The 27,183-nt window shown below is 37.7% G+C and overlaps 1 protein-coding gene across 6 annotated transcripts in view; it reads right to left on the bottom strand.

Moving 5' to 3' along the window:
- Window positions 1–518: 518 nt before the first annotated feature.
- The window catches only part of CERK (ceramide kinase), a 47,107-nt gene continuing 20,442 nt past the window's right edge, over window positions 519–27,183 (bottom strand). For 3 of the 6 annotated variants that reach the window (XM_085514183.1, XM_015851927.2, XM_085514309.1), the window contains 8 exons: window positions 24,665–24,810; window positions 16,764–16,838; window positions 15,260–15,412; window positions 13,670–13,775; window positions 10,463–10,533; window positions 5,614–5,819; window positions 4,206–4,414; window positions 519–3,232 (listed from right to left, as the gene is read on the bottom strand). In XM_085514183.1, the coding sequence (XP_085370309.1) occupies window positions 3,133–3,232; window positions 4,206–4,414; window positions 5,614–5,819; window positions 10,463–10,533; window positions 13,670–13,775; window positions 15,260–15,412; window positions 16,764–16,838; window positions 24,665–24,810 (1,066 nt within the window). In that variant the 3' untranslated portion in view covers window positions 519–3,132. Of the gene's footprint in view, window positions 3,233–4,205; window positions 4,415–5,613; window positions 5,820–10,462; window positions 10,534–13,669; window positions 13,776–14,107; window positions 14,140–15,259; window positions 15,413–16,763; window positions 16,839–24,664; window positions 24,811–27,183 lie in introns of all 6 variants that reach the window. The other 3 variants (XR_014933910.1, XR_014933926.1, XM_085514361.1) reach the window with 3 other exon arrangements.

Raw genomic sequence — 27,183 nt, forward strand, 5'->3', positions numbered from 1 at the left:
GCTGAGCAGCATACTCTTACTGTGCCTGCTGCTCACATATAAAGAACGTGTTTTACATCTTAGTAGGAAGCGTACTGTATCAATAATTACTGCAATTAAGTCTGAAAAGCACCTTTTTGTCACATAGTAGGTATTAATTTAGTCTAGTATGTAGTCCATGCTTCTTACAATGGCAGCTGCCTTCGACATTTTGCAGTTTACAATTTTTCAAAGCCAGTAACTCCAAATACTTACAACCAAGATTTTCCTTCCCCTTCAATCTTCAGTTTCTCTTAATAGGATTACACAGTTCTAGGAGCAATCCAGCCTCACGAGCTGCTTTTCTTCACTCTCAGTATTGCCTGCACTCACGCTGGCTATAAAGCAGTGGTCAATGCTAATGAAAGCTTATGAATTACTTCTCTGCCACTTTAACCCACCCACCTCCATTACACTGGGTGCATTTCCTTTGATAGGCAGAAATCTTCCAACAGATATTTTCTTTCAAATCAATCTGTAAAAAGAAGAAAACCACAGTATCGCTGTACAACATCATTTTATTTATTTTTTCTCAATGAATTCCTTTAGCCTCATAAAACAGAGCACATTTTCTAATCTTGAAGCCAGCAAGATTGGGAAATAAAAACAAAACAAAAAACATAGAATCAAACTTGGTTTTTCCACACACGATTTTCATACCGAGACTACATTCAGATGGAAAAAAAACCCTAGAATTAAAATGAAAGCATATCCTACTTTCACACCTCTCTTCTTAAAAATGAACAGGGTATGTCATACAACTCAATTCTGCTTGTACGTTATGCTACAAATAGAACTATTCAGTTCAACTATGCAGCTTTCCTATTGTCTAAAGATATTTATTTTAATACGTTGCAATACCGTCGGTATTTACCTAACACTTCATTACAATCCTGCTGAATGATCTTTTCCTCCTTCTCTTCTGGTGGTTCTCTTTCTGAATGGAGGCCTTCCCAGTGGCCTTTTTTGGGAACACCAGGTGCAGTTTCAGATGTTACAAGTACTCAAAGCGCTTCAACATTGCAACCAGATCAGTCCGCCATTTTTTAAGTAACAGTCTCACGCCTAACTAACAAACTAATGGAAAAAAGCTGGTTAGAATTTCTGCTGTTCTCACAGATGAGAAATTGATCCGGATGGCTGTAACGCTTCATCTGTTGGTGAGTGGAGTTTACATTGTCATACCCTGGCCAAGAATTACAGTAACTTGAAATCTCGGTTCTTTTACAATATTCAGAGATAGGCCAAGCTAACTGCAGAACACTTTAAACAACTTACAGTTTCAAAAGGTATTTGCAATTGTACGACCGCATCATTTCATTTTCAATTGGGTTCTTCATTCAAAAGTACCACTTCTCTTCCTAAACATGGCTTTAAAAATACAATATATTTAACATCTTTGCATTACAAATATCAGAAAGTTGATTTGCCCAATGTTTTTCAGACTCAATGCATTACTGAGGAAAGTAAACAGCGCTACTTTTGGAAAAGTATTCAAGTATCTCCCTGACATTTTATATAATGAAAAACAGATCCTAAACTTCATATGACTGGACTTAAGCAATTTATCGCTCACAAATCTTTTTGGTTTTCTGTTATACACAACAGTATGAATAATACTTGTAAGCAAGAATACAGCACAACTTTTGTTATTACACTAAACTGGAATGTTTCAACTGAAAAAGAAATAAATCAGCCATATAAAAGAAATTTCAAGTGCTCCAGTAGTAAACTGACCAATCACCATGGCTTAGACAGAGCAAATATACATGAAACCAGTAGAAGTCAAATGACAGAAATGCCAATAAATATACATGAATAAAGAATAATTAGCTGTGCAGACACACACACACACAAATCTGAGATGCAGTAAGCATTAACAAACAGAGGTTTGCTCTGATCCTTACCAAACAGGAATAAACCTGCTTGACAAGAGGGAAATTTTGCCCCAAGAATACACATCGGATGTGTGTGAGCCACAATACACAAATTCAAGTATAAGTTAAATAATCGCTCCGTAGTTGTACTTGATAGTCTAAGGTATTTTCTGTAAAAAATAAGTCAGCACAGTGATTTGTGATTTATCTCAGTTGCTTCCTTTGACCTCACATCACACATTACTTTGCTTCCTATTTAGTTAAATAAAACATTGTTTTTAAAGACATTCAATCATGAAATAATATTTTCAAACTTATTCCAACATGTTATTTTGCAAAGACATTTTAACACGTCTCATAGAATCTCCAAAGAATTGTGCACTGAAGAGGAAAGCTTTTCATATGTTAATTTTAACTATTTTTAGAAATGTAAAATTTGCTGGTGTTTTATAAGAGATTTATATTTTCCCTTTCCTTTGCCTTCCTCGTATTACACACATCCCTATTGAGTTGCTTGCAAGACATCTCAACTGCAGTACACGGTATTTGGTATAATCCAGTCATCAGATGCTTTATAATCCCAAACAGCAGCATGCAAGGAAGCACTTATAAATAGGATATATAGGAGAAGTTATGATCTGTCTACAGATGTGCTTTTGTTTTTAAAAATATTTCTAGACTGTTATTGTTATTACTTAAAGCCAGGAATGTGGATCTGAATTGCATTGATAAGTTGCAAGATAATGTCAGAACTACAAAAGGAAAGATTTAAAAAATATATATGCAGATGACAACACTGTTGTCCAGCATTTAAGCCACATGCAATACTTCAGACTCCCAGCAGAACACATTCTCTCAGATACTGAAAATATCTTGTCTTTGTATCTTGGTTTGATGGCAACATAAAGTTCAATGTTTTAAAACAATTACATATTATTGCAACACAACTGCTAAATCAGCTCTCTAAAAAAGCTCAGTATTTATCAGTTGTTATGAATATATGCACATACGCCAATTCTCTCTTCTCTAACGTAACTTAGATTACGTTACTCCAAGACGTATTTTAATGACTACAATGTTAAAAAAAAAAAGTGAAATAAAAAGTCTAAAATTATATTGAAACTATCACAAAAAAAATCCTAACATTTTAAAATACTTGTCAATTTGACTAAAATGCATATATACTCAATTTCCTTGAGCATTTATTTTTTTCTTCTCCTCATCGGAGGAACAGTACTCATAGTAATTGTTCAATGCTACTGTGGCTGTAGGCAGCTTCATCTGTACAGTTTTCCTCGATTCCCCTTGCAAACAGTTTCATTAACTGGCAGTGAACCCTGAAAAAGATGGAAGTCAATTAAATCATACTTTAAAAAAAAAAAAAAAAGAAAAAAAAAAAAAAGAAGCAGCAATGATAATATACATTTAACGCTAATGATCTGTGAATCTTGGGCACTTGTGCAAAGTTCCTTACTTCAGACTACAGAAACAGCCTTCAGTCCCCATACAGTCTTTCCCTGCAAAGAAGGCTGGATGCTTTCACCCTCCCATCACTCCTGCTAGTGATTTATTCCACATGTTAAGTTCCATGGGACATCAGGAGAAACTGACCTTACACCATGTACACTGTATACACCAAACAAACTTTGATACAAATATTTAGTCTGGTATTTTTGTTTCTCTTTAATTTAGAGCAAACAAAAACATACAAACCAAACAAAAAACGCCCTTCAAATTTCAAAAGCGACTTGTCTTCTAATTTGATTATCTGCAGAACTGCAAACTGCTTTCTGCATATGCCAAGGCTTAAGACAATACTGGGCTTATCTGGCATCAAAATATACAGAAATACTGAGCATGTGCCATATTTTGTAGGACAAATGTGCTAGGTGAGCACCAATCAGATGGCTTTTATATGACTTTTTAAAAATGGAAAATAACAACTACTGTTTTCCTGAAAAATACTGTGTTTAGTAAGAAAAGCTGGTATTTAGAGTAACAAAATACTCCATTCACTTAAAAAGAATCCTCCCAACAATATCTCCAACTTCAGCCCTTCAAAAATGTTATGTCAGATTCTAAAAGCTAACCAGGACTTTGGGTGTTGGGTTCTGTCTCCTTCTCTCAAAGATCATTTACGATGGATGTTCAAACCATTTACTGGAAGGGACCAAAACAGCAAAACCAAAAACATAACACTCAAATACGCCATGTGGGGACATGTTTTGAGAATATCTTTATGAGCATATTTAAATCAATGAAAAGACTTGTTATCTTTTCTGGTACACATAGGGAAAAGTTGATGCACACCTCACTTCAATTGCTGAACTATCCAGAGTTTCTCCATCACAGTTCCAAGTGCTATTAGCAATATTGCAGCAGCAGGCTGGATGATCTCTGCAGAACTGGCCAAAACGTTTCTTCCCTATGTCTGTGACACTGCTTTCATTGTCTTCTGAAAGCTTTGATGTAAATTGAAAACTCTTCACCCGATAAACATCTACAAATGAGAAGTCAAACTACAAAGAAAAAATAATCAAAAAAGGCAATTACAATTATTTAAATATACTTGATGCGTAAAGCAACTCAGCATGTAGTATTCTACAGTCAGGAAAGTCTGTCATTTCCAATTTTTTAGAGAAGTTTACCTGAGGCACAGAATGACTTCTGCTTTCTCATTTGTGTGGTTTTTTAAAACAAAAAGCAAAACTGGAATTTTATTTTCCAACGGTGTTCTTCAAGTAGCACCAAACAACCACTTTTTGGATAATGAGATAAAAGGTTCTGAGGGGAACCAGAACCAGACCAGAGCTGAGTACAGTAAGACAATCACCTCCCTGCTCCTTCTGGCTACACGATTTCTGATACGAGCCAGGATGTCATCGGCCTTCTTGGTCACCTGGGCACACTGCGGGCTCATGTTTAGCCACCTGTCAACCAACACCCTCAGGTCCATTTCCTCTATAGAGTCTTCCAGCCACTCTGCCCCAAGAAGCCTGTGGCACTGCCTGGGGTTGTTGTGGCCAAAGTGCAGGACCAGAGACTTGGTCTTGTAGAGCTTCCCTGGGCCTTATCCCAGTGATTCAGAATGCAGCTGGGAAGTGCAAAGCAATGCCTTGATCAAAGAATACCAGAGCAGTACGTTTACATTACAAAAGTGGGCATAGAGGAAAATGAGAGCAAAGAGAGACATTAAACACCAACAAAATAAAATAATTTCAGGTAGAAATAAGTAGGATCGGTTTGAGACCAGTTCTATTTGATGTTTTCTTATAAATGATCTGATTTCAAGATTCAAATGCATACTAAGTTAGGAAGAACTTTTGACTCTTTCAAGGATAGAGAAGCATAGTAAGGTTTCCATAGAAAGGAAACTGGGGGCTCTGGGTGATGGCAAGTTGAATCCAAGTAGACAGTGTGCCCTGGCAGCCAAAAGAGTTTAAATACTGTCCAAATATTAAATATATAGAAAATTTTATAAGACAGAATTCAATTAGCAGAAATGGAATTTGGTTAGAATGCTATGGCCCAAGGCCTGGCTTCGCTAAAGTGATTTTTGTGATGAAACATATTAAGTCATACTAAATGCATAAGCTTTTTCTAAATATTTTGTAAATATTTTGTAGATTTTTTTTTTTTTTTTTTGGTCATATACAAATATCAGTATTCATAGCTTAAAACTTATTCTGGAGAGCTAACAGTCAAAGGGAATACATACCTGGTCATCTCTGTTTGTGTGTCTGACAAGATACCGTAGAAAGTCAAATCTGGAGCATTTACGAACTAGAATCAGGTCAGCTGTACCGTCTGCTAAATGAGCTGCCGGTGAAAGACCTTTTGGACTTCGTGGACAGGCACAGCTCATATTTACTACATTGATGGCTAGAAATTTCCCTTTAATAACCTTCCATTCATCTTCATCTTCTGAAACACATGAACAAACACATGGATATTGGATATTAATTGATCTACACATAAGAACAGTAAGAAGCAACCATTAATAGCCATGTTTATGCACTGTCAGTACAAATCTGAACAAAAAAAAGATTCCTAGACTTCATATATTAACAGAAGAAGTTGCTTCCCCCCTTCACACACTGTCATTATCTTCTAGTGCTGCCTGCCATTTCTGAGATAAGCATGTCAAATGCAAGATCAATGTTCTGGGGTAAAATCACTAAGTTTCAGGCAAGGACAAGGGAGAGGCAGGTTATAACTCTTGCGGGTTAAAAAGTTCAGGAGGATTTTTAATTTTATTTTTACTGCTCAACATGTTATTCTTAAGCAAGCAACGACACAGAGACACTGGCTTAGTGTCTGGTTTCTAACCCACTCCTCTTTCAGTCTCAGTGCCACAAGCTATCTTGAAAAACAAACAAAACCAAATAAAAACAAGAAAAGATCAAAAGCAAGGAGATGACTCAGGGTTCAGGAAGGGCCAGCATGCAGCAGATCAGCAGCCTGTTAAGGAACTCCTAAAAAACATCTGCAGATGAACAGAAGTAACAAAGAGTTGAATTTGTCTCTGCAAAAGTATTCAAAGACTGCTGGGGGGTGGGGAAAAAAAGTGTTTTCAGTAATATAAAACTGTTCTGTTATATTAGACCTAAACTGACTTTAAATGTGTGATGAAATAGATACTACCAGGAGACAGAGGAAATTTCTGGAATGAAAATTGTTTATACTGGCAGCTGCTGCACAGAGATCTAAACTGTATTTTCTCATATAAGGATAAAAATAGATTAGAAAAGGCTTTGCATTTTTACACTGAACATGACTGCCTTCCTTACTACAATAAAAAAAAAGAAAAGCCATAAAGCAGCCATACCACTATGTTTCACCTCCAAATATAAGCAGGCTCAGATATATTTTTTCCTCTCTGAGAGTGGTCAGGCACAGGAATAGCCTGCCGAAGGAAGTGGTGGAGTCGCCATCCCTGGCAGTGTTCAAGAGGAGTCTGGATAGGGAGCTAGGAGATACGGTTCAATGGTTTTCTGAAGGTATGGCGAAGGACCTAAATTCTATAATTATTTTCAATTGACCTCTTCAAGGCTTTATACAAAAAAAAAATGAGGAAAAGAGAAAAAAATAACGTAGCTCATCTTTGCTCTTTCAACTTTTCTATCTGCTTGGATGTTTTAATTACTTTTAAAATGTCTTTGAAACTTCCTTCCACCCCCTGCCGCCCCTTTTTTAGTACCTAGGAAAATTCAACTCCAGGAAAACTAGACTAGGTTTGTAACACAACAAAAGTCTTGAAGCAAACTAAAAACAACTTCATATTTTTTTTCCATCTAGTCTATCCTCTGTATGTTCTGATAAACAAATCGGTAATAAAAGAAATGCAGCTTTGTTAGATTCAACATTTTTTGCATCATTTGCCAGAGTGGTTTTAGTATCAGTCATGTTTGCTTTACTGCTGATCATTTTTTTATGTGCTTTCAAAAAGGAGATTACAGAGAGAAATCATTTAAATTAGTTTCAAAATGTGTATTTTCAGAGAGAAGAAAGACATACATCAAACTACAGAATGACTTTGTTCAGGCTGCAGGCAAACGATGAGGCTGTTCTGAGATTAAGGCAGCCAAACAGAACATAAGAAACTACTGGAAACATGAGACATTGTGTGACCCAACAGTAATCAGGGTGAGAAACTGACAAAAGTTACAGACAGCATCACGTAGAACATTTGAGTTCCACAGGCAGTAAAGGGAGTTACTGGAAGGACTGCTTAGAGAGCTGACGGAGACCACCTTTAGGGGAGCTGAACCTTGCAAAGCCAACAGCACCTACTTAATACTGGTACAATCAGTCTGTGGCAGGGATGTAGCAAAACTGGAAACAATTGGTGAAATTCAGCTGGAAACAGCTGTTTATTTGGGAAAAGAAAAGGTTGGAGAAAGGGAACAAGTAGATTAAGGAAGACAAGCATGGAGAATGGGGAGATAACAGGGGTCACTTGAGCACGAGCATGATCTGTCCAGAAACCTCCCTGATGTGCATGTGACCTGTTGAAAACCTCAGGTCACATTAACCAGACTTTAAACTGTAAAACTCACCGTCAGAGCAGGAAGCTACCTAATAGTGCCTGGGGTCTGAAGTCTGGATGTGGCAGAGTCTGAAGGACTCACAGACATTCACATAGATTACAGTTCGATAACTATGAGTATCTGTAGATTTTGTCACAAACTAGGTAAAAAAAAGCCAGGATCTGGGCACTGATAGACTTAAAGTACATGGTAATTTTTGAGGAATCCCTGAATACAAGCATTGTTGTGAATTAAGACAGTAAGGGGATGTATATGTTCTGCTAGCAAACCTGATGAGGAGAGAAAAGCAGGACTGGGATAGTTACTGGGATAGTTAGTTACAGTGCTCGTGTTACATGTGGTTATCTGTAAAGGTACTGACATCCTGTCTGCACTGGTCCAGCCACAACTGTACTGTGTGAATGCTTACGTCTGCATGCAAAAGCATGTGATGTTTCCTGGCTACATCTGGGTGTACACCTGAATGTTAACTACATGGACAATGCTTATCAGTCACCTGTGTCCAGAACTATATAAGGACTTAATTTAAAAGAAAAACAGGCACTCTCTGATATTGAAGCAATAAGATTATAAGGAAAAAAAAAAACCCCAAAAAAACCCAAAAAAAACAAAAAAGAGAAACCTCTTTAATGATGAAACCTTTTGCTGTTTATCTGAGAAGCATTAATAATTTGGTCCTGAATGCATCTAGATGCATTAACTTCTGACATATGCTCACTGTAATAATTAAGTCTCAATAGAGTCTCAATACAGAATACCAGTACAGAATACATTTTTACCTGCTGGAAAAGCACTGTTTAGTAAAAGCAAAAGCATGTCACCCTCTAAAGAAGCTTAACTGCTCAGTAACAAGGAAGTTTGGGTATTTCTCACTTCTTAAATAACCAACTGCTCTCCTAACCATTATGCAGGGTGCCTCCCTGTAATATCACAACTTACTTAGAATATCTTTTATACAGTAGGGCAATCATAAACAAGGGAGAAATAAAATGGCACTCATTTCAAATGCCTACTGTGCACACATACTGCCAGTTGCTGAAATCAGCCTAAAGTGCTAGCTCTGAAAATTTACCCAGCACATGCACACAGACTTCTTCACAATAAAAACAAATAAGTGATGGTCAATGCAAGCATCCTCCTAAACTCATATGAACTGTACACAAATGAAGTATGCCAATGAAAGAATTAGCCAGTACACCTCATGAGTAAAAGCTTACACGAGGTGGTAATTTGAAATCCATCTCTGTGCAAATCAGGAATAGTGAATTGTTCTTGTTCGCTTTCAGTATTACATGGAGAAGAGAATACAATACACAGCAAACAAAAGCAGACACTGAAAGTAAAATTTAGGACAGTGTCCTACAAAATCATTTGCATGTCTTGTCCTAAGCTGACTAAAGCAGTCAGTTGCTCACTAATAAGTATTTCACTTTCTTCAGCCTTTGCCCCTTTGCTGGATCAAAGCTATTAAGAACAAAAATAATGAGCAAGCAAACAAACAAACAATTATTTCCTAACTACAATTATTTCCTCCTCCCAATGAAGTTTTCTTACAGAACAGAATCCTTGTATCACATTTAATTCCTAAGATTCCTAAGAAGATATCACGTAAAGCAATTTATTTTATTTATGCCTACGTTCAGTTATTCAGGCTACCAGTGAGTCTCTATAGTATGATGATACCCTTTCTAAACAAATGAAACAAATGAAAAGTAAATTGTGATTACAAGACAAATAGGTCATAAAGACCAACTGTTGTGTTAAGAAAATAATAGTTTTATGCACTGGGCTTTGCAAGAAAAAAAAGACAAACTGAGACCAGAGGCTAAACTTCGCCAATTGAAGTTCTGTGTTTTCTTTCTGTAAAATCAGAAGTGTATCAATACCAGTGCTTCCTATTAAGAGGCAGTGATTGGACCTAAAGAGATAGTAAGACTGCTGCATAGCATCCAGCATGTAAACAGTTGTTTTAACAAAACAAAGGAAAAGGTATGTCCTTATGAAAGTGTACACATAGGGCCTGGAATAAGAAGAGGATAAATACAACATAATGAGAGAAAGATGAGAAAAATCTCATTTAAATTAGATTTATTGCTCCATTTACTTAGAAATACTTAAATTTGCTAGTGAGGCTATTATTATCATCCGTGTTCACCGTCTCGTATTTATTTAACAACTTAATGGGCGGTGACTTGTGTGTGAACAAACACTAAGCTGAACCTTCATCTATTCCAGAAGTTATCTCACTGAACTGTCTATACTGGCTCAGTTTATCAGTTAAATCCTAACTGATAATCCTAACATTTCAAAATATGTAAGTAGTTGATACAGTTTCATCAGAATTGTCTGTGGCCTGGGTGGAAGTGATGCTTTAACATGCTTTTCTCTTGTCTTTTTCTAAACTTTAAGGAAAGATCATTCTAGCAACCTGCAGTGATAAACACATTTGAGCTGATACATACAGAAAAACAGTAAGTTTCATAATACTACATCGTTTTACTTTTTATGATAAATTACCTTCATGTTTGAATCCACACTTCTTGCGTTGTTCTGACAGTTGTTGCTCACTTTCCTTGCAAACATAACATCTGAAAACAGAAATACTATTCAGTGCTTGAAAACAAAAATATTCCGTTCTGTTCTTCCCCTAATAACAGTAAGAACTTCCCCCTCTATAGGATGGAGCATGGCACCAGCAACCTTGACATGGCATAAATAAATAGTCCCAGAGATCCTACAGGTACTTAAATATGTTGCTAAGGATTATTGGAGGTAAGAAATAACAGCATCACATAGCCCTAAGATCATATAGGTTGAAAGGGACCTCTGGATATGGTTCAGACTTTTGCTCAGAGCAGGCCTGACAGGATAAGGTTATTCAGTATCTTGTGGTCAAGCATTCAAGATCTGCTAGGACAAAGCCCTCAAGACCTCTGAGCAATGTTTCAATATCCAACGGCAGTAACAATAATAAAAACCACTGACATATTGGAACTAGCCTTTCGTTTCACAAGCCCTGTAAATGGTCTGCCTTCTCTGCTGCAAGGATACACTGCTGACTTGGGTTACAGCCTGTTGTCCCCAGGACCGCCAGGACTTTGTCAGCACAGCTGCTTTCCAAAGTTTCAGTGCATGCTCAGTACTGCTGCATGGGACTATTCCACCCCAGGTTCACACTCATCCTCCTGAACTTCACAAGGTTACTATCAACCATTTCTTTAGCCTGCCAAGATCCATCTGAACAGCAATCTTGACATTCAACCTACTGACCACTCCTCCCAACCTGCTACCATCCATAAAACCACTGTAAGTTCACTCTGTACCACCATCCCAGTCTTAATTAAAAGTGCTGCACAGTCCAGGCCCCACTGTTGGTTTCTGAGGCACACCATTAATAATTAGCTATCTACTGGGCACAGCAATCAAACCTTCCCATATAGCCTAGCCAGTTTTCCACCTATCTATTTATGCAGTATACACCTCACTGATTTAGTTTCAAGAATACTACAGAAAACATTATCAAAGGCCTTGATAAAACTAAGGTATTTAACACCCACTGTTTCTCTCTCATCCACAGGCAAGGGAGGCATTTTCCCAGCCTTTCCCCTATATTCTGACAGTGAGTTTGCTGCACTACTAAGCAGCAGGTCCACATTTCCTCCCACCTTTTATGATCGACATCCATAAATAATTGCTTTGTAAGACAATGCTCTTCATATCCCTCACTCATTTCCACACTATGGGTACCCAGTGCTACCCCCGCATGTTGAGCCAATGTGTCTGCGCTCCTCTGACGTAACACACTCTACCCCTACCTTCTGTTTACTTCTCAGTTACATTTTGGTTTTGGTCAAGAAAGATCTTTGATTATCATGCTGCTCTTTTTTGATGTTTACTCAAGTTTCTGCATATCATATTCATGTACTACACCCTTGAAAACCAAGGAACACTCCTAGACCTCTTTGTCCCCCAGTGACGCATGGGATCTTGCCAAGATTCCTGAATAAACCGACATCTGTTCTGAAATTCAGGGCTGTATTTCTATACTTTGTCTTGCTTGCTTCTCTCAGGATTTTAACCTTCATAATCTCACAGTTACTGCTGCCAGACTACCACCACCTTTCCCATCTTCATTCCCTCCAGCTGTCTAAAGGCATAGAATGATTTGGGTCAGAAGGGACTTTAAAGTCCATCCATTTCCAAACCATCTGCTTTGGGCAAGGTTGTCACCCACTAGATAAGACTGCCTAAAGTCCAAAGAGTTCATATGAATACAGTACTCAGTGTAGGTAATCTCACCTTTTCTATGCAATTTCAAGGAGACAGTAGCTTTGCAATCACGCACGGAGTTAAATTCTCATTTCACACAACATACTGCATGTGTTTGTGCTGATGCACTTGAAATAGACACCCAGTCAGGGTGATATGACAGAGGGAAAGCTCTCACTCTCCAGTGTAGTTTCCAGACACTTTCTCAGTACCTACTACAGCCTTCTTTTCTCTTCAAGTTATAGAAAGCCTCAGCATACCTAATCTGACCCTCCTTGGGTCAGTTTGCAAAGATGGCTCCAACTTGCCACAAAATTTGTGTTTTTTAAGAAATACTCTTTAGTCATAAAAAACATCAGTTTTGCAGGTGGTTTCCTCTGCCTCCCGCAGGAAGCAGTCTTTAGTGACTACCATCCGCTTCATTCCTTGCACTGAAGGACTGGGGCTTTTGCCTCTGGAAAAATAGTTTTAATCTACTGTTAATCTCCTCAGTTGCTAGATAGCTTGCTCACCTCCGCTTTGATGGCAATTCAATGTTTTACCAAAACACACCTCTTACAGATGAGGCCACCACTGCCCCTAAACCCAGCTTCAGGGAGACACATCAAGCATTCTTCGACAGAGACCTGGATGACAGTTTTCTCCGTCTGGAGCATCCCTGGCATCAAGGCACCTGATGCGTCAGAACTGTAGCTCCACCTAGTTCCTGGAGACCAAGTACTGTAGCATTTCACAGCACTATTACTGCACAGTCTCAACAAATTCCATGTAGTTTCACAGTTTCTGGCTCCTCTGTACCCTGCTGTTTTGTTAGCTAGACCTCTGTTAGCTGCAATCATGTATCAAGAATCATTAATACTGACACATAACTTGAAGCAAGAGAAAACAAAGAGAAAAGACGAAAAGCCAGATGATTTAGTCAGGCCCCTAGACTGCATAAACACGTGAAGAATATCGCACTACATTTACAGAGGGTAATATTGTACAAAAAAAAAAGACTAAATAGACAGCAGTTCATTAAATGACCTATCCCTGAGACAAAAGGTTGTTGCCATGAGACTGAAACAATTCATAAAATTATTAGTTCAAATTACAGTGTGAACATTCGAGAATTTCTGAGTAATTATTCCCATTTTCGGAAGCTATGAGGCATCCAGAGTTGGCATTTATTAGCATTAACAATGTATAGCACCCTCAATATCTTTTTAATGGCACACTGCGCTGTTATACTTTGTTTAATCTGAAAATGGGGAATGGGAGGACACTAATAAAAATTTTATTACTTTTTTTTAACTAACCTGACAAAATACGGTATTCCCTTTAATGAGTAAACAAACTCTTTTTAGAGCGCATCTCTTCAGAGCAAGTGTTTTGATAATACAGAGCAACATTGCCGTAACCTCAATTTACACACAGACATTTTCAAACAGTATCCAGAGATAAACAGTAGCCTACCCTGTTCTGCAGCTATCTTTATCTCGTGGAGATCCCAGTGTGTGTTTTGCTGGTTGAAAAGAAATTGTTCCTTCATAGTAATGATGAGAAAGAAAAGTCTTGAAGCCTACATAAAAGAGGTATTAAGCAGTATTAAGCCTTTACAAAGCCACATCGCAAACACCTCTGCTTACATCCTTTGATTGTTGTTCTGTTTCCTTCTCTAAGGACCACAAAAAATAGCTTTTCTCCCCAAGCTCACAGCTTTTTGGGTTCTGATGTTTTAGATTGGAAAAGGATATGTTCTCCTCTCCCCCACAAAGACTTTAACATTTCCATGTGGGGCTCTTACTTTGACTGATGTCTTTAGAAGACAACAGAAAATTTTAGTCATATCATAAATCGTAACAGGCAAAATACACTTTCCAGTAGCTTAATATTTGCCCAAATATTACCTACCTGGGCTAAACCACTCAGCTCTGTCCATAAAACTGAAAGAGCAAAACAATTCATTCCATGAGCTGAATGTCCAGAGAAAAGTGCCTCTTTCCAACTAAGAAAGTCAAAATGATTAACACCAAAAAGATATTCCTTTTTGGACAGCTATCACTAGGTGAGACATATCAACGCATTTCTATGAATGATACAGAAAAGTGTTAGCAATTTTACTACTAAAAGAAAAGGATAATCAAATTTTAATTGGGGTTGCTTTTAACATCACTCACAACAGTTCAAAGTTTTTTGATTCTTTATAAGATCATAAAATATGGAAGTATTAGTTACAAGTTAATCTGCTAACTGTGCTATTTGGTCAAATTCAGTACTTTAATAAGCAAACTTTTAATGTTAACCCTGTTTTACAGAACACAATACCATAGAATGGCCTGGGCTGCAAGAAGCCTTAAAGATCGCTTACTTCCCACCCCTTGCCATGGGCAGGGACACCTCCCACCACAACAGGCTGCCCAGTACCCCATCCAACCTGGCCTTGAATGCCACAAGAGATGCAATATTCACAATTTCTTTGGGCAACTTGTTTCAGCACCTAAACATCCTCTGAGTCAAAAATTTCCTCCTTATATATAAACTAAGCCTCTCCTCTTTTACTTTAAAACCATTCTTCCTGCTGCCTTTAAGAAACCATGCAAAATTTGGTCTCCACCTTGTTTATAAACTCCTCTTAAGCACTGGAAAGCCCCACTGAGGTCTCCCTGGAACCTTCTCCAGCACAAAGAAGCCCAAATCCCTCAGGCTTTCTTTTCTTGGAAAGGTGCTCCAGTTCTCAGAGCATCCTTGTGGCCCTCTTCTGGATCTGCTCCAACACCTCTGCATCTAGAGTCCCAGGCCTGGATGCAGCACTCCAGGTGGAGCCTCACAAAGAGAAAGCAGAAGGGGACAATCACCTTCCTCACCCTGTTAACCACTCCTCTTTTGATGGAGCCCAGGATATGGTTGGCCTTCTGAGAAAACATGATGCAATGTAATTGGCATCATAAGAAATTTAAAATCAAGTTCCTTACATTTACAGAGAATCTTGGTTTAGGGAAGGGGTATCAACTGCTCCAATATGCTTAGACACTGACATAAGAATGTAATAATTATTCAAGTTACCTGAATAGTCGTATCTCATCGGACCCATCCACCGTTTCTTTTCACTGTCTTTCAAAACATCTCCATAAAAACCGTAACCCAACAATGATACAGCGTACTTCAAAAATGTGTTGTTATGATGCACAGATGAGACATCTAAAGGCTGACAGTCACCTACAAAGGTAAGCGCTAAGTGTTAAGTCTTCTTTTGTTTCAATGTGCAAATGTGATAATAGCTTTAATGTTACAGACTTCTTAAATATAAGAAATGTGAAACCTATGTTTATACACACGCATACACAAGCATAGACGATTTTTATGCTTGCAGAAGAAGAAAATATTTTTGAAGAACTAATTTCTTTCAATATTTAAAAAACACTAAGTACTAAGTGAAAAGAATGACCAGAATGCTAGAAGTATATAAAGTATATAAAGAAGAATGTACACTCATGCTATGTAGGGTTGGGAGAGTATGTCATACAAGAGGTCAAAGCAGCATCTGTACATCTACTGAATGCTAAATCTTGTACTTCATAGTAACAAGAGGACTCTGATTTCTATGTAGCAGAGGCTTTGGGAGTGGTTTGATGTGGTTTTCTTTTGCCTTGTACTTTATTTATTTTAAAAAGTCTGAATGCATGCTGTTTAACTTCATGCTCACTGGCCCTCATCCTTTCAGCACAGATCATAATATCTTTTTACATAACTGAGAAACACATAAAAATTTAAATACCTATATTTATATGCCCATTTAATAGTCCAGTTAAAATATTGTAATATACTAAGTACTTATTAGAAACAGCTCTTTAATCCTACTCCTGTGGGGCTAAAATCCAGAAGTGCTGAACAGTTTTAACCATAAGAAAGCAGAGAAGCACATGTGTTTGTCTTTGCAACAACAGCTCCTAAGATTTCAACTGTTATGCATTCAGTAAGCAGGTGAAGTAACGATCATCCAGAAATCCTATCTTTATGCTTATACAACATGGATATAACTGAAGACAATCTTGTACTATTTTTCAAATGAAGTATGAAGAACTACATGACTATGATTCTTCAGTATGTGGCAGATAGGACTGAGATCACTAGTCACAATATATCTTCACCTCCTATAATCCCAACACAATTCAGGGACTCTATTACTTGAGGACTTTGAGAGTGGCAATGTCAGTATTCCCCGCTTACTGATGGTAACATATCAAACAAGCATTTACAGACAAATAGTTGTCTTCCTCCCTGCTTCCTTCTCAAATATATGATTTTCAGATTGCAAAATGGCAATTATCAGCTAATTCCAGACAAACAGAAGTCACACTTGAAACCTGGCATGAAAGCATTAAATTGCACAAGATTACTTATACAAAAAACATTCTCTAAAATGTACATGCTACTTGCAATAGCTTTCTTTAAGAGTGAATTATCATCCAACAATTTACACTGTTTATTCTGTTTTTCTGCTATTTTAATATCATGCCAGAGAACATGATTATATTTTCACAGCAAACAGTGAACTGTGACCACTCACCTATAATAATATGGAGAGCTGATGTTACTGGATCAGAAATGCCAACAGTTGAATAGCATACGCAATCTGTTGAGCCTGAAAAATGAAGACCAAGAGATTAGTTTATACCTTTTCAAAGCAAGTACTATCGGTACAGTCCTTCAAAGAAAAGCTTCATGTTATTGCAGCCTGCCCCTTTGTATTTTATGGAACAAAGTAAATACAAAAATACAGATACAAAAATTATGATTTATATTGGAACAGTAACCTTCTTCTTGCAGAAAACAGAACCTATTTGCTCTTGTACAAAAGCCTTCCAGTATGTATGAAAGTAACGTATAGTAGATAGTGAAGGAAAATCAGAAGATTATGGATGTTGGTACAGCTCTTGCATTAGTTACGGGAGGTGAAGAAGGCATACGCAGATATCAAGAAGAGATACCAGTTTCCTACTTCCTGGGGGAGTGCTCTAGGTCCCAGGCTGTCAGCATCCCCTCCCTCCTCCAGTGCATCTTACAAACACAAACTCGTGTGTTGTTTGATTACTTGAAAGTTAATAACCATTTGCTTTCAGGAGTTGGTTTACTGATAGGAGAGCAGACTAGACAGAGACATGCCATTACAGTCTTCAGCAAAATACCTAAAGGCACAAGAAAATAAAGTTTAGGTTTTACCTGCATTCTGTTTTTTCTAACAACTTCAGGCCACTCCTAGCTCAGTATGCCCACTCAGTATTATTAGCTGCCATTTAGAGCCAGACAACTGTCCCTTGTGCCCTATAAGAACCATCTAAGAGCCTACTGGAGAGTTCTATATTCTATTCTGCAGCAGGCACTTCAAATTCAGTGTCAGATGTACCAACGCACATAATTTGTTATAGCACCTGACTCTAGATCTATCATGTTGTTTCTCTATAGTTTTTCCTCAGATGAAATTCCCTGAAAAGGAAGGTTGGGAACATGAAAACAAAAACTTGCTTTGTCCACATATCTAATCTTAGATTTGCTACTGATTTACAACACACAGGCCAGACAGAGAGCACTTAAATTCTAAATTGAAGTATAATGGAAAATTAGAAATGGAAGAATGACCAATCACTATTTAAAATCCACCTTTCGTTCTTTCTCACTTTGAAAGCAATCAGAACATGTACCATTATGAACAGGAACATCAAAAAAATCCTACCCCTGACTCGTTTCTTAGTTAATGGACATCATTTCCCCTATCACTTAAGTGCATGGAAAAAGCTTCTACCATACAAACAATAGGCAGAAGGCAGCCACTGTGAGCAAGGAGCAGCTCCAGGAGCCAGTTAGAGAGAGCAGAAGTGCAGAACAAAAGAAGCACTGTCATTAAGATCTCCCTCCTCAAAGACTGAAGTTCGCAATGCTGCAAGCATATGCAGTTGAACAGGAAACAACTCAAATTTCTTTCAATATCACGTTAGACAAGGTACACAGAAAATGTTACTTGTGCCTCACACTGTCATCTCTACTCATTAATTCCACTTCAGCAAGAAAAAACCCTCTCACTACTTTTTAAAAGATACAAACAGCCACTAGAAGATATGACCTGTTTTTATTCTGCTAAATGTACAAGCCTAGTGCTTCGAATCACAGAATTGCACAGGTTGGAAAAGACCTTTAAGATCATCAAATCCAACCACAACCTAACCATACTTATCCAGCCCTTCAACTTTCTTCAAGCTGAGTCTGTATTCTGCTATGAGGATTACATTGGCACTTTTTACCATCAGAAGGGCAATAGGAAATAAGACATCAGCAAAATACTGTCAGCTGCAACACAAGACTGACAGGCTCCACTGACTGCAGTGATTAGGCACCCCCTGATTGTAACATGAACTTAGTTGTCCAGAGAACATGCAGACAGCCAAGCATAATAATCAAAATCTGAGAATCAATTTCACTTTGAAACTTCTCCTAAGGAGATTAACCCTTTTACCCAAACAACAGCAGCTACCAATGCTGAAGTGCTGCAGACGACTCAGCTTGTCTTCCAACTGCTCCTGTAGTACTCTAGACATCAGGGCACCACACCACAGTAGCTAGGCAGCTGAATCCCAGACTAAATACCTGAAGTCTCTTAGCTAAAGGACATTCTCATTCCAAACATATTAATACTTAGAACCTACTGAGAATAGTATGTAGAGGGCAGAACAACTCTTTGGCCTTAGCTTAGCTGGTCCATGACAAAATAGGTCTAATTGCTTTGAATCTTTACCACATACCACGCATGTCTCATTAACCCATTTTCCCCAGTTTGATTAGGGGAGTTTATATAGCCACACTACTGCTATATAGGCAAATTCTATGTTCTATCCCTCTATAATTTTTTTAAAAATTATTAATGATATAAAAATGAATCAAATTAACTTTTAATAAACTGTAAGAAGTGATTAATATATATTTATTTAGTTAAGACAGCTTGTAAATTATACTCTCCATAAAACATTTTTGGCAAAGCAGAGAAAGTAAGGATCTGCAGTACAGAAAATGCAGTAAAGTTAAATAACCAAATCTATAAACAGACAGCACCTCTCCACTGTGTGTGCATGAAAATATTGTGCAACAGCTGTGAGTAGACAAACTGTCAAGACAGGTGAATCAAAAATGGCTTGGGTTGGAAGGGACCTCAGGGATCATGAATCTCCAACCCCCCTGCCACAGGCAGGGCCACCAGCCGTCACATTTAATACTAGACCAGGCTGCTCAGGCCCCATCCAACCTGGCCTTGAACACCTCCAGGGATGGGGCACCCACAGCCTCTCTGGCCAGCCCATTCCAGCACTTCACCACTCTCACAGAACTTCCCCCGACACCCAACATAAACCTTCCCTTGTTCAAGGTGTTCAGATACCACCTAACAAGCTTTAGATCAGTCAAAGAGCTACCACAGTGATGAGTAAAAGCATGGCATTCTAACTCATTATACAAAAGAACTGGTGCCATAACATTCTATGGATAAAAATCAACAATTAACCGCTGAAATAAATGAGAGAAAAGCTAAGTGTTCAAACTAATCTTTTGAAAAATGATAAAGACTACTAATTTACCACTAATTTTCTCAAGACAAAACACATAGTTGGGGCTATGACTATTCATTTTTCCACTTTCCTTGACACAAATGATAACAAATCCCAAAGAACTGGAAGACCGTGACTGCAGTACTAAACTAAGCAGATGACAGAAGTGAGATGTCGACCCTGGGATAAGTAATGAATTTAATAACAAAATAGAAACACTCAGTGCTTGTTAACATTGCTTCATGTAAGATGCCCAACAATCAGGTCATGAGGAACTCACTAATACAGCATTTGCAGGATTCTCAAAGAAAAATTAGCATGGTAACAGTATATTGAACTGCAAATAAGTAGATTAACAACTGTGGTGTGATTCCTGCAGGTTTTTATTAGTTTTGAAAATATAGATATATTTTTAAAGTCAGCCTAATAATAAAATCTTAAGTGAATCACTTTAATGGCAGAGTAGCTGCATATTCCTGGTTGAGAGGCTTGGTGTTTTGAAATACCCAAAGGTGGCTTTTCTGACAAGGACCTGACATGATCAAAAGTAAGCAGACAAAGTTACTACTGCTGGGAGCCATGAATGATTTGGGCATCAAGAAACCAAGAAATCAGTTTCACATCTCCGGAATGACAGGCTGGCTTAAAGAGAAACATCTACAGAGAATGTTGTCTGTTTGTTTTATTTCTGGTAGATAATTACTTCAGCAGAAGTTAAGTACCACAGCACAACAAAAATAACAATAATGGCAAATTTAAAAGATGAAGATAATCTTGCCTGACTTGTCCTCACAGCGGACCCAGCATGTTCAATGTAGCATTTAGCTCTGTCATTTCCACAAGTATAACTGATTTAGAATTAAAAAGGTGCAACATGAAACACTGGACTTCAGCTTCCAAATTGAATGTATTCAACCCTGAAATGAGTTGCTAACTAAACTGCAAAGATCATTAAATATTACAAACATTATAACAGGGAAGGCTGTGGATACACTGGAAATCTTTAAAAAAATGTTACAGCCTGGCAGGCAGCGGTGTAGGGATCCAGTCACACCCGATGATTTCATTTCTATCTCCTTTAGGAACTTGTGAATGAATCCATTTTTTCATGTAAGAAGCCTTTTTAGCAGTGTTTAGCATTACTTTCCACAGTTACACATCAATATACTGATTACATTCAGCATATACACTTCAATCCTAGACATTAGGTCATCAGTTTGACTGAAGCAAAAACAAGAAGGAACTGGATATGCTAGAAGCCTATTGTGACAGCAATTAACACTTTGTTTCTGCATGTTACACAATCCTCCCTAACACTTGGAAGATTTGTCCTCTGTTCCCAGGGTAGGCCATCAGCTTCCATAAGGAGTAAAGCTGCATTAATATCATGCCATAGCACAGAGTGCAGCAAGATTTTTTTTTTACCTGCTGAGATGACAAGGGCATTTAATCTGATCACTTCTCTTTTACTAGAGGAGCTTCCAACCGCAGTTGATGGCTTTGTCTCCTTCTATGCCAGGTTTAGTTAAAATATACATATGAAATATATATATATATGAATTACTCTGGCTTACTCTAGAGCGTATAATTTTAGCAGTAAAACATCTGGACAAAATCTCAATGTCACATTTAAAATATAAAAGGTTCTCTCTGGTTTTAAGTTTTACATAGGCATACTATCAATCACCCTGGATACAGTGAAAAAGCACAGCTGAATTTGCTTTAAGGCTAGCTGGCACTAGCAGGAAATAGTAACTAAAGAGAAGTTTCTGTAGGTGCTCTGCCTTTTAGTTACCACACTACAGTGTGGAACTGTCTGGTTGCTACAACTTCTGAGCACTTCCAACAGGAAATACAGTCAACTGGCAGATCTAAAGAATGGCTGCAACTAATACAGAAATTCTGAAGTTAAAAAAGCTATCTGAATAGGAGCATTCATTCATGTAAATTAAAATACAAGTTATTTCATAAAAACATGCAAGAAAATATACAACAGCTTTATTTTTTTCTTAAACAAAAGGCACATAAAGGAGTTGGAACAGTCTACTGCCAGCAACCCTAGAAGAGCCAAGCAAAGGCTATTTTCAGAAATAAATGCCTCATAAGAGCTATTAAATTTTAAGAAGACAATGGAGAATGGGATTCTGCCTGCAAAATAAAGCTAATTCATCAAAAAAACATCAGAGAGATTTTGCATTAAAACACTTTAACATTTGTTTCATTTGTAGTTTCAAACCTTCAATTAATTGACAGTCTCTGAGCAAAGATCAAGTGTGCTGAATTGAGCGCTAGTTTCAATACAGGCAGCCTTCACACAACAAAAGCACAGCACTGTGCCATGTTAATACAGCAGCACCACTGAGATGCTGTCACCTTACCCCAGGCTCCTGTCAACACTGAATAAACTACACAAAATAAACTAGACTTTAGAACTTAATCTCTGGGTAACGTTCGTCTTCAATATCCACTGACACATTCTTAAGGTTTAAAGAAAATGTTGTAATGAGCTGAAAAAGCACTATGGATGAAGCTTTCCTCTATGATTTGCACTGCATTACTGCTTTTCACCTTTTATTTTAGGGCTGTCAGTTTAGCTAAAAAATAGCCACAAAACAAACAAACAAACCAAACAAAAAAACACAGATGAAATACAACTACTTCTATTTGAGGATTTAATTTATCTGGGAACAAACTCTACTTTCTTAGGGAACTAAAAGATCTGCTGGAGTAAATACATGCTCAGGGCTGCATCACATCAAGTAAAGCACACTGCCTCCCAACAGTCTCATAGGCGGCACCAAAGACAGCTTCACCAGAAGCTGGAAAAAGAAGAAATCATGCTGCCTTCCCAAGCACACCGCAATGCACAGCCTTGATTATTTCATACACAATTTCAGGTCTCTATGATAGCAATGTATGCTAAAAAAGGGTTAAGATTTACTCAGTGAGCTTGATAAACAGACCAAATTCATATTCCTGTAACAATTTTCTCATATTTTCATTAATGAAGCATTTTAAATATTGCACAAGATACAAACAGATCAAGACATGAATTATCTTCAGTGCTTCTAAAAATCCCAAAAACCTGATTATCAGAACTTCAGGCTCCCACTATATTCACCACTATAAAGAATAACGACTTGAAAATGTTTGAGCCTTAGTACTGATTGTACGGCTGTACCTCTGGTTAGCTCAGGAAAACAGCATGTAGCGTGCGTTTGAACAGTAAAAAGCTGCAACACAGGACAATATCCACAGAAGCACTAAAGCACAGAAGAGAGGATAACTTGATACATGTTAGCAATACTAAAGCCCCAGTGAAGCTCATACTTTTTGGTTGCAATTGGAAAAAAAAACATCAAAAAAACATTTTAAAAGCAAGGTTAATATTTCAGTTTTATGATGCTTCTAGTTTGTTTCCTTTTCCTATGGGCAAAGAAATAGCTTTCAACAATGATGTTCTCTTTTTCCTAAACGCCTACTTATTGTCACTACTATCACCAAGAACCAAATTTTTCTGAAACCAGATCATGTAAGCAAAAGCTCTTATCTAATAAACAAAACTGAGTAAGGGAAACGAAGGGTGGAACACTTCTCATTATTCTGTTTTAATTTACATCTGATTTTAATACTAAGCTTCAACAAATAAGATCAGAGTATGCCTATATATAGTAAATCCCACACAGAACTTCTAACATATTTGCTAAAAACAGGAATGAAAAAATATAAAGCAATAGCAATATTCACATTACAACCTGCAGGTAACTGATCCTTACTGTATGGCTAATATAAGTTAAACTTCTTTCAAGCAACAATTCAGACATTCAGGTTTAGATGCATTCTTCACAAAGATATAAGGCACATAAACGAGTCACCTAATGCCTGAGGGTAGAAATATTCTATTTCACCTGATGTACTTTTATTGCTGATGTTAAATTTTGTCATAAAGTCCGTGTTTTAGTTCTAGCCAGACACTCGTAACATTTATTTCACATCTCAGTTCTTTAATTCAGATCTCAAGTGTCTGGCAAGGAAAAGAGAACAGCTTATCAATGGCACTGAAAAGCGCACTTGTCTTTTCATACAGTCCTTGAAACTGCAGATGCCACTGAACAGCTGCAAGAATTAATATAATTTTGGGAGGCACTGTCATGCAAGTGGCCTTCTGAAGGTATCCTGCAAATTGGAGGAGTGAGACAATGTATGGGTCACTCCACTTAGATTCATCCAAAGAGTTACTGTGATCAATGAAGAAGTTATCAAAAAAAGTGAACAATGACAGTTTTCACAAATGCCTTTCAATGACAGCAGTCAGGATTGCCTGAAAACGTGGTTGAATTGGGAAGTTACAGCACCTTGCTTCTCTAAAAGAGTAGCCAGAGCAGAAAGTGCAACCCTGCCTGGATCCTGGGGACTGTTCCTGAGCTACAGTAGGTGATGCGTTCTGTGGTAACAACCAAGGTAAAGAAGAAAAAAGAACAACATAAAACCCCGCTAGATTCAAACTGCTGTCAGAACACCAGGAGGCTCTCACTGCAATTCTAATTAAGCTTGTGGAGCATACGGAACTGGAAAACCATGTTTTTTTCCTCCAGGTAAGTTTCTGTTCAATAAAGTCAACTCATTAACATGTTCAGATGAGCAAAAGCATTACTATCAACATCTTATCTAGTATTAACATAAAATAAGACAAATTAAAAGAGCATGGAAAAAACAATAAATTTCTCCAGAACTACACATTAAGACTTCATTTTGGTGCTTTTATGTAATACCATTGCTTGTTTCTCAAGCTTAGTTCTAATTTTGAGATGTTATGAATAAGAAAAAAAAAATTCAATTAGAAATCAAAGAAGTAATCTGAAAGTTAACCCCTTCTTACCAGCAGGAATTATGCCAATCCTTATATTGCACTGGGCTAACGGTGCTTTGGGATTATTTTGGTCTATGCCAGAGTCCTTCTGCATTCTTCCAATGAGACCATGCATCACTTCACTGAACATGCCGTCCCCACCAACACAAACAACACTGCCAGGAAACACAAATTAGAATGCACACTAACAGTCAATAAACAGCACGGCAAATGTTCTACTTAGGGCATGCAATGCACATCGAAATAGCTGTCTTCTCCTCATCCGCTTCTACAGACTATAATAGCTCACAGTCAACTCTGCATTAAACAAAAAGCAGAAAAAAAAATTCAAGCTACACAACTACAAATGCACCCGGACAGCTCTGTAAAGTTTGAAAAATGGCAAAATGCAACCTAAAAAACCCTCTCTGTCCTCTGTTGCTGTATGCATACAGAGGGATATCAGTGGAAAATAACCGTACAAAGAAAACACTTAACAAGACTGTCCACATAGCTTCTGAAGTAAGCAAAATGGCAATTAGGTACCTTTACAAAAAAGGAAAGGTAAGTTAGTATTTGTAGATGCAGACAGAAGTGACTCGACACTGCACATTTAATAGGGATACACATTACATGAAGGTCAGAAACAGAAAAGCACATGCTTGCATGCTCTTTTGACCATGCTACTAGCCCAGACAGAGAAAAGTCACATATGTCTAAATAACCACTCATAACAAAGCAAAGTTTTAAATGTCACCAGAAGCAAAACTTTGATTTTTAATTAATTCAAGTCAGAGCTGGTGCAGCAGCTACAGAGATCCTCAGTGTGTTAAAGCTCAGAGCAGTTCACACCCAAGCAAATACTAGGAAGTAAAAAACTATTTTACAGCAGTATATATTTCATGCACAATAATAAAACGCCCACTCTGGTTAAAGAATGTTTATGATTTTGGAGTTCAAGAGACAGCAATTCAAATACACTTTGAATGGAGATGTGACAAATTGAAACTTACGCATATATGATATGATTCGGAACATTTACTGTTTTCCACAGCAATCATTCCCAATGCAAAAACTAACACTTACTCTTCCACATAGTCAGCAGCAGATATTGCAGAGTGAGCACATATCCCACTGGACAAGTTAGCTGATTTAGTATTTAAGAGCTGATGATTTAGATTTACTTATTACTGTTTATTCAGCATAAGGGAATTCTGAGAAACCAGTCAATTTTTTATTCCACAAATGGAGAAGACAGTCTTATAAAACACAGTCCAACTCTAAGTCAAGACCTAAGAGACTGACAGAAGGGAGAAAAGAGTTTTGTTTCTCACTTTCGTAATGAATTTATCTTTTCAAAGCTTAGCTACTTTACTTCTCAGCTTCAGAAACCTGTCTCATCTTTCTGAGTAGCCTCTAAGAGGCAAAAGTTTCCACATCAGTTTAAGGTCTATGCTGTGCTAATAAGTGTTCTTTACGTAACAAACAGTATATGCAGACTCAGTGATGAATAATATGAACTTGTATTCCTACTGAGGGTAAATATTGACAGTTGAAAAATAAAAAAAAAAATCACACAAAATTAGCACAATCAAACTCATTGCAAACATCAGATCATCAACGTGTGAGACACGTGTATGAAGGTACCTAGTGCAGGACTACTCTAAGAGAGACCTTCCTGGAGTGCTTCTTCCATTTTGAATTTCTTTTTCTATTAGACTAGCATTTCACTTGTTATCAGTCAACTATAAGGGCTGATCTAAAATTAATGTTTCCTATTTTGCTAGGCTGGCCTGTGACCTCAGAGGCAGATGTTGATGGTACGGCAATAGGGTTTGAACCTCCCCCCAGTATTCCATTACGCCTTGTTGCTGTGTGACAAAAGGCAGCAGAGGAGCAGTCTCACAGAACGGTGTCTGACACACAAGTGCATATGAAGCAAAGGTGTGTCACTGAATTCCTCTGTGTGGAAAAAATGACTCCAATTGACATTCATCTTCGCTTGCCAAACATATGTGGAGAACAAACACTGGATGTTGGCACAGTGAGTGGAGTGATATGTTTCAGCAGTGAAACACTAGCCACACTAGGGACAGCCCTAAAACATTTTTTTTTTCAATGACTGCATTGAAAAACAATGTTTTGTAGCTAATAATGTTAGCATGCTTTATGTAGCTGTTTTAGTTCCCATGGAAAGAAATAGGAGGCATTACTTTCAGAGTGACCCACATAGCAACACTAAAGGACCTGAGTCCATGAGATGAATGAGTCTTAAATGATCTATCATCCCTTCCAATTTCAACCACTCTGTGAACTAACTCAAAAACTAGAAAAAAAAAGAAACAATTTTGTATAGGCTTGTTCCACTGTCATCCTTACCCATATCAGATTTATTCTAAACGCAGTCATTATTCACACAGTACTACAGCATGCTGTAGTCATTCTACATAGCAGTCTCCAAGAACCTGTACCGTGTTAATGCATGCATGGTACTTTAAGTAACCATCTTCAAGAGGAAGCCACTCTACCACTGAGCTATTAGAATAGTA

Source organism: Coturnix japonica, chromosome 1 (assembly GCF_054131305.1).
Source record: "Coturnix japonica strain WE chromosome 1, WE-NBRP24, whole genome shotgun sequence".
Taxonomy (NCBI): domain Eukaryota; kingdom Metazoa; phylum Chordata; class Aves; order Galliformes; family Phasianidae; genus Coturnix; species Coturnix japonica.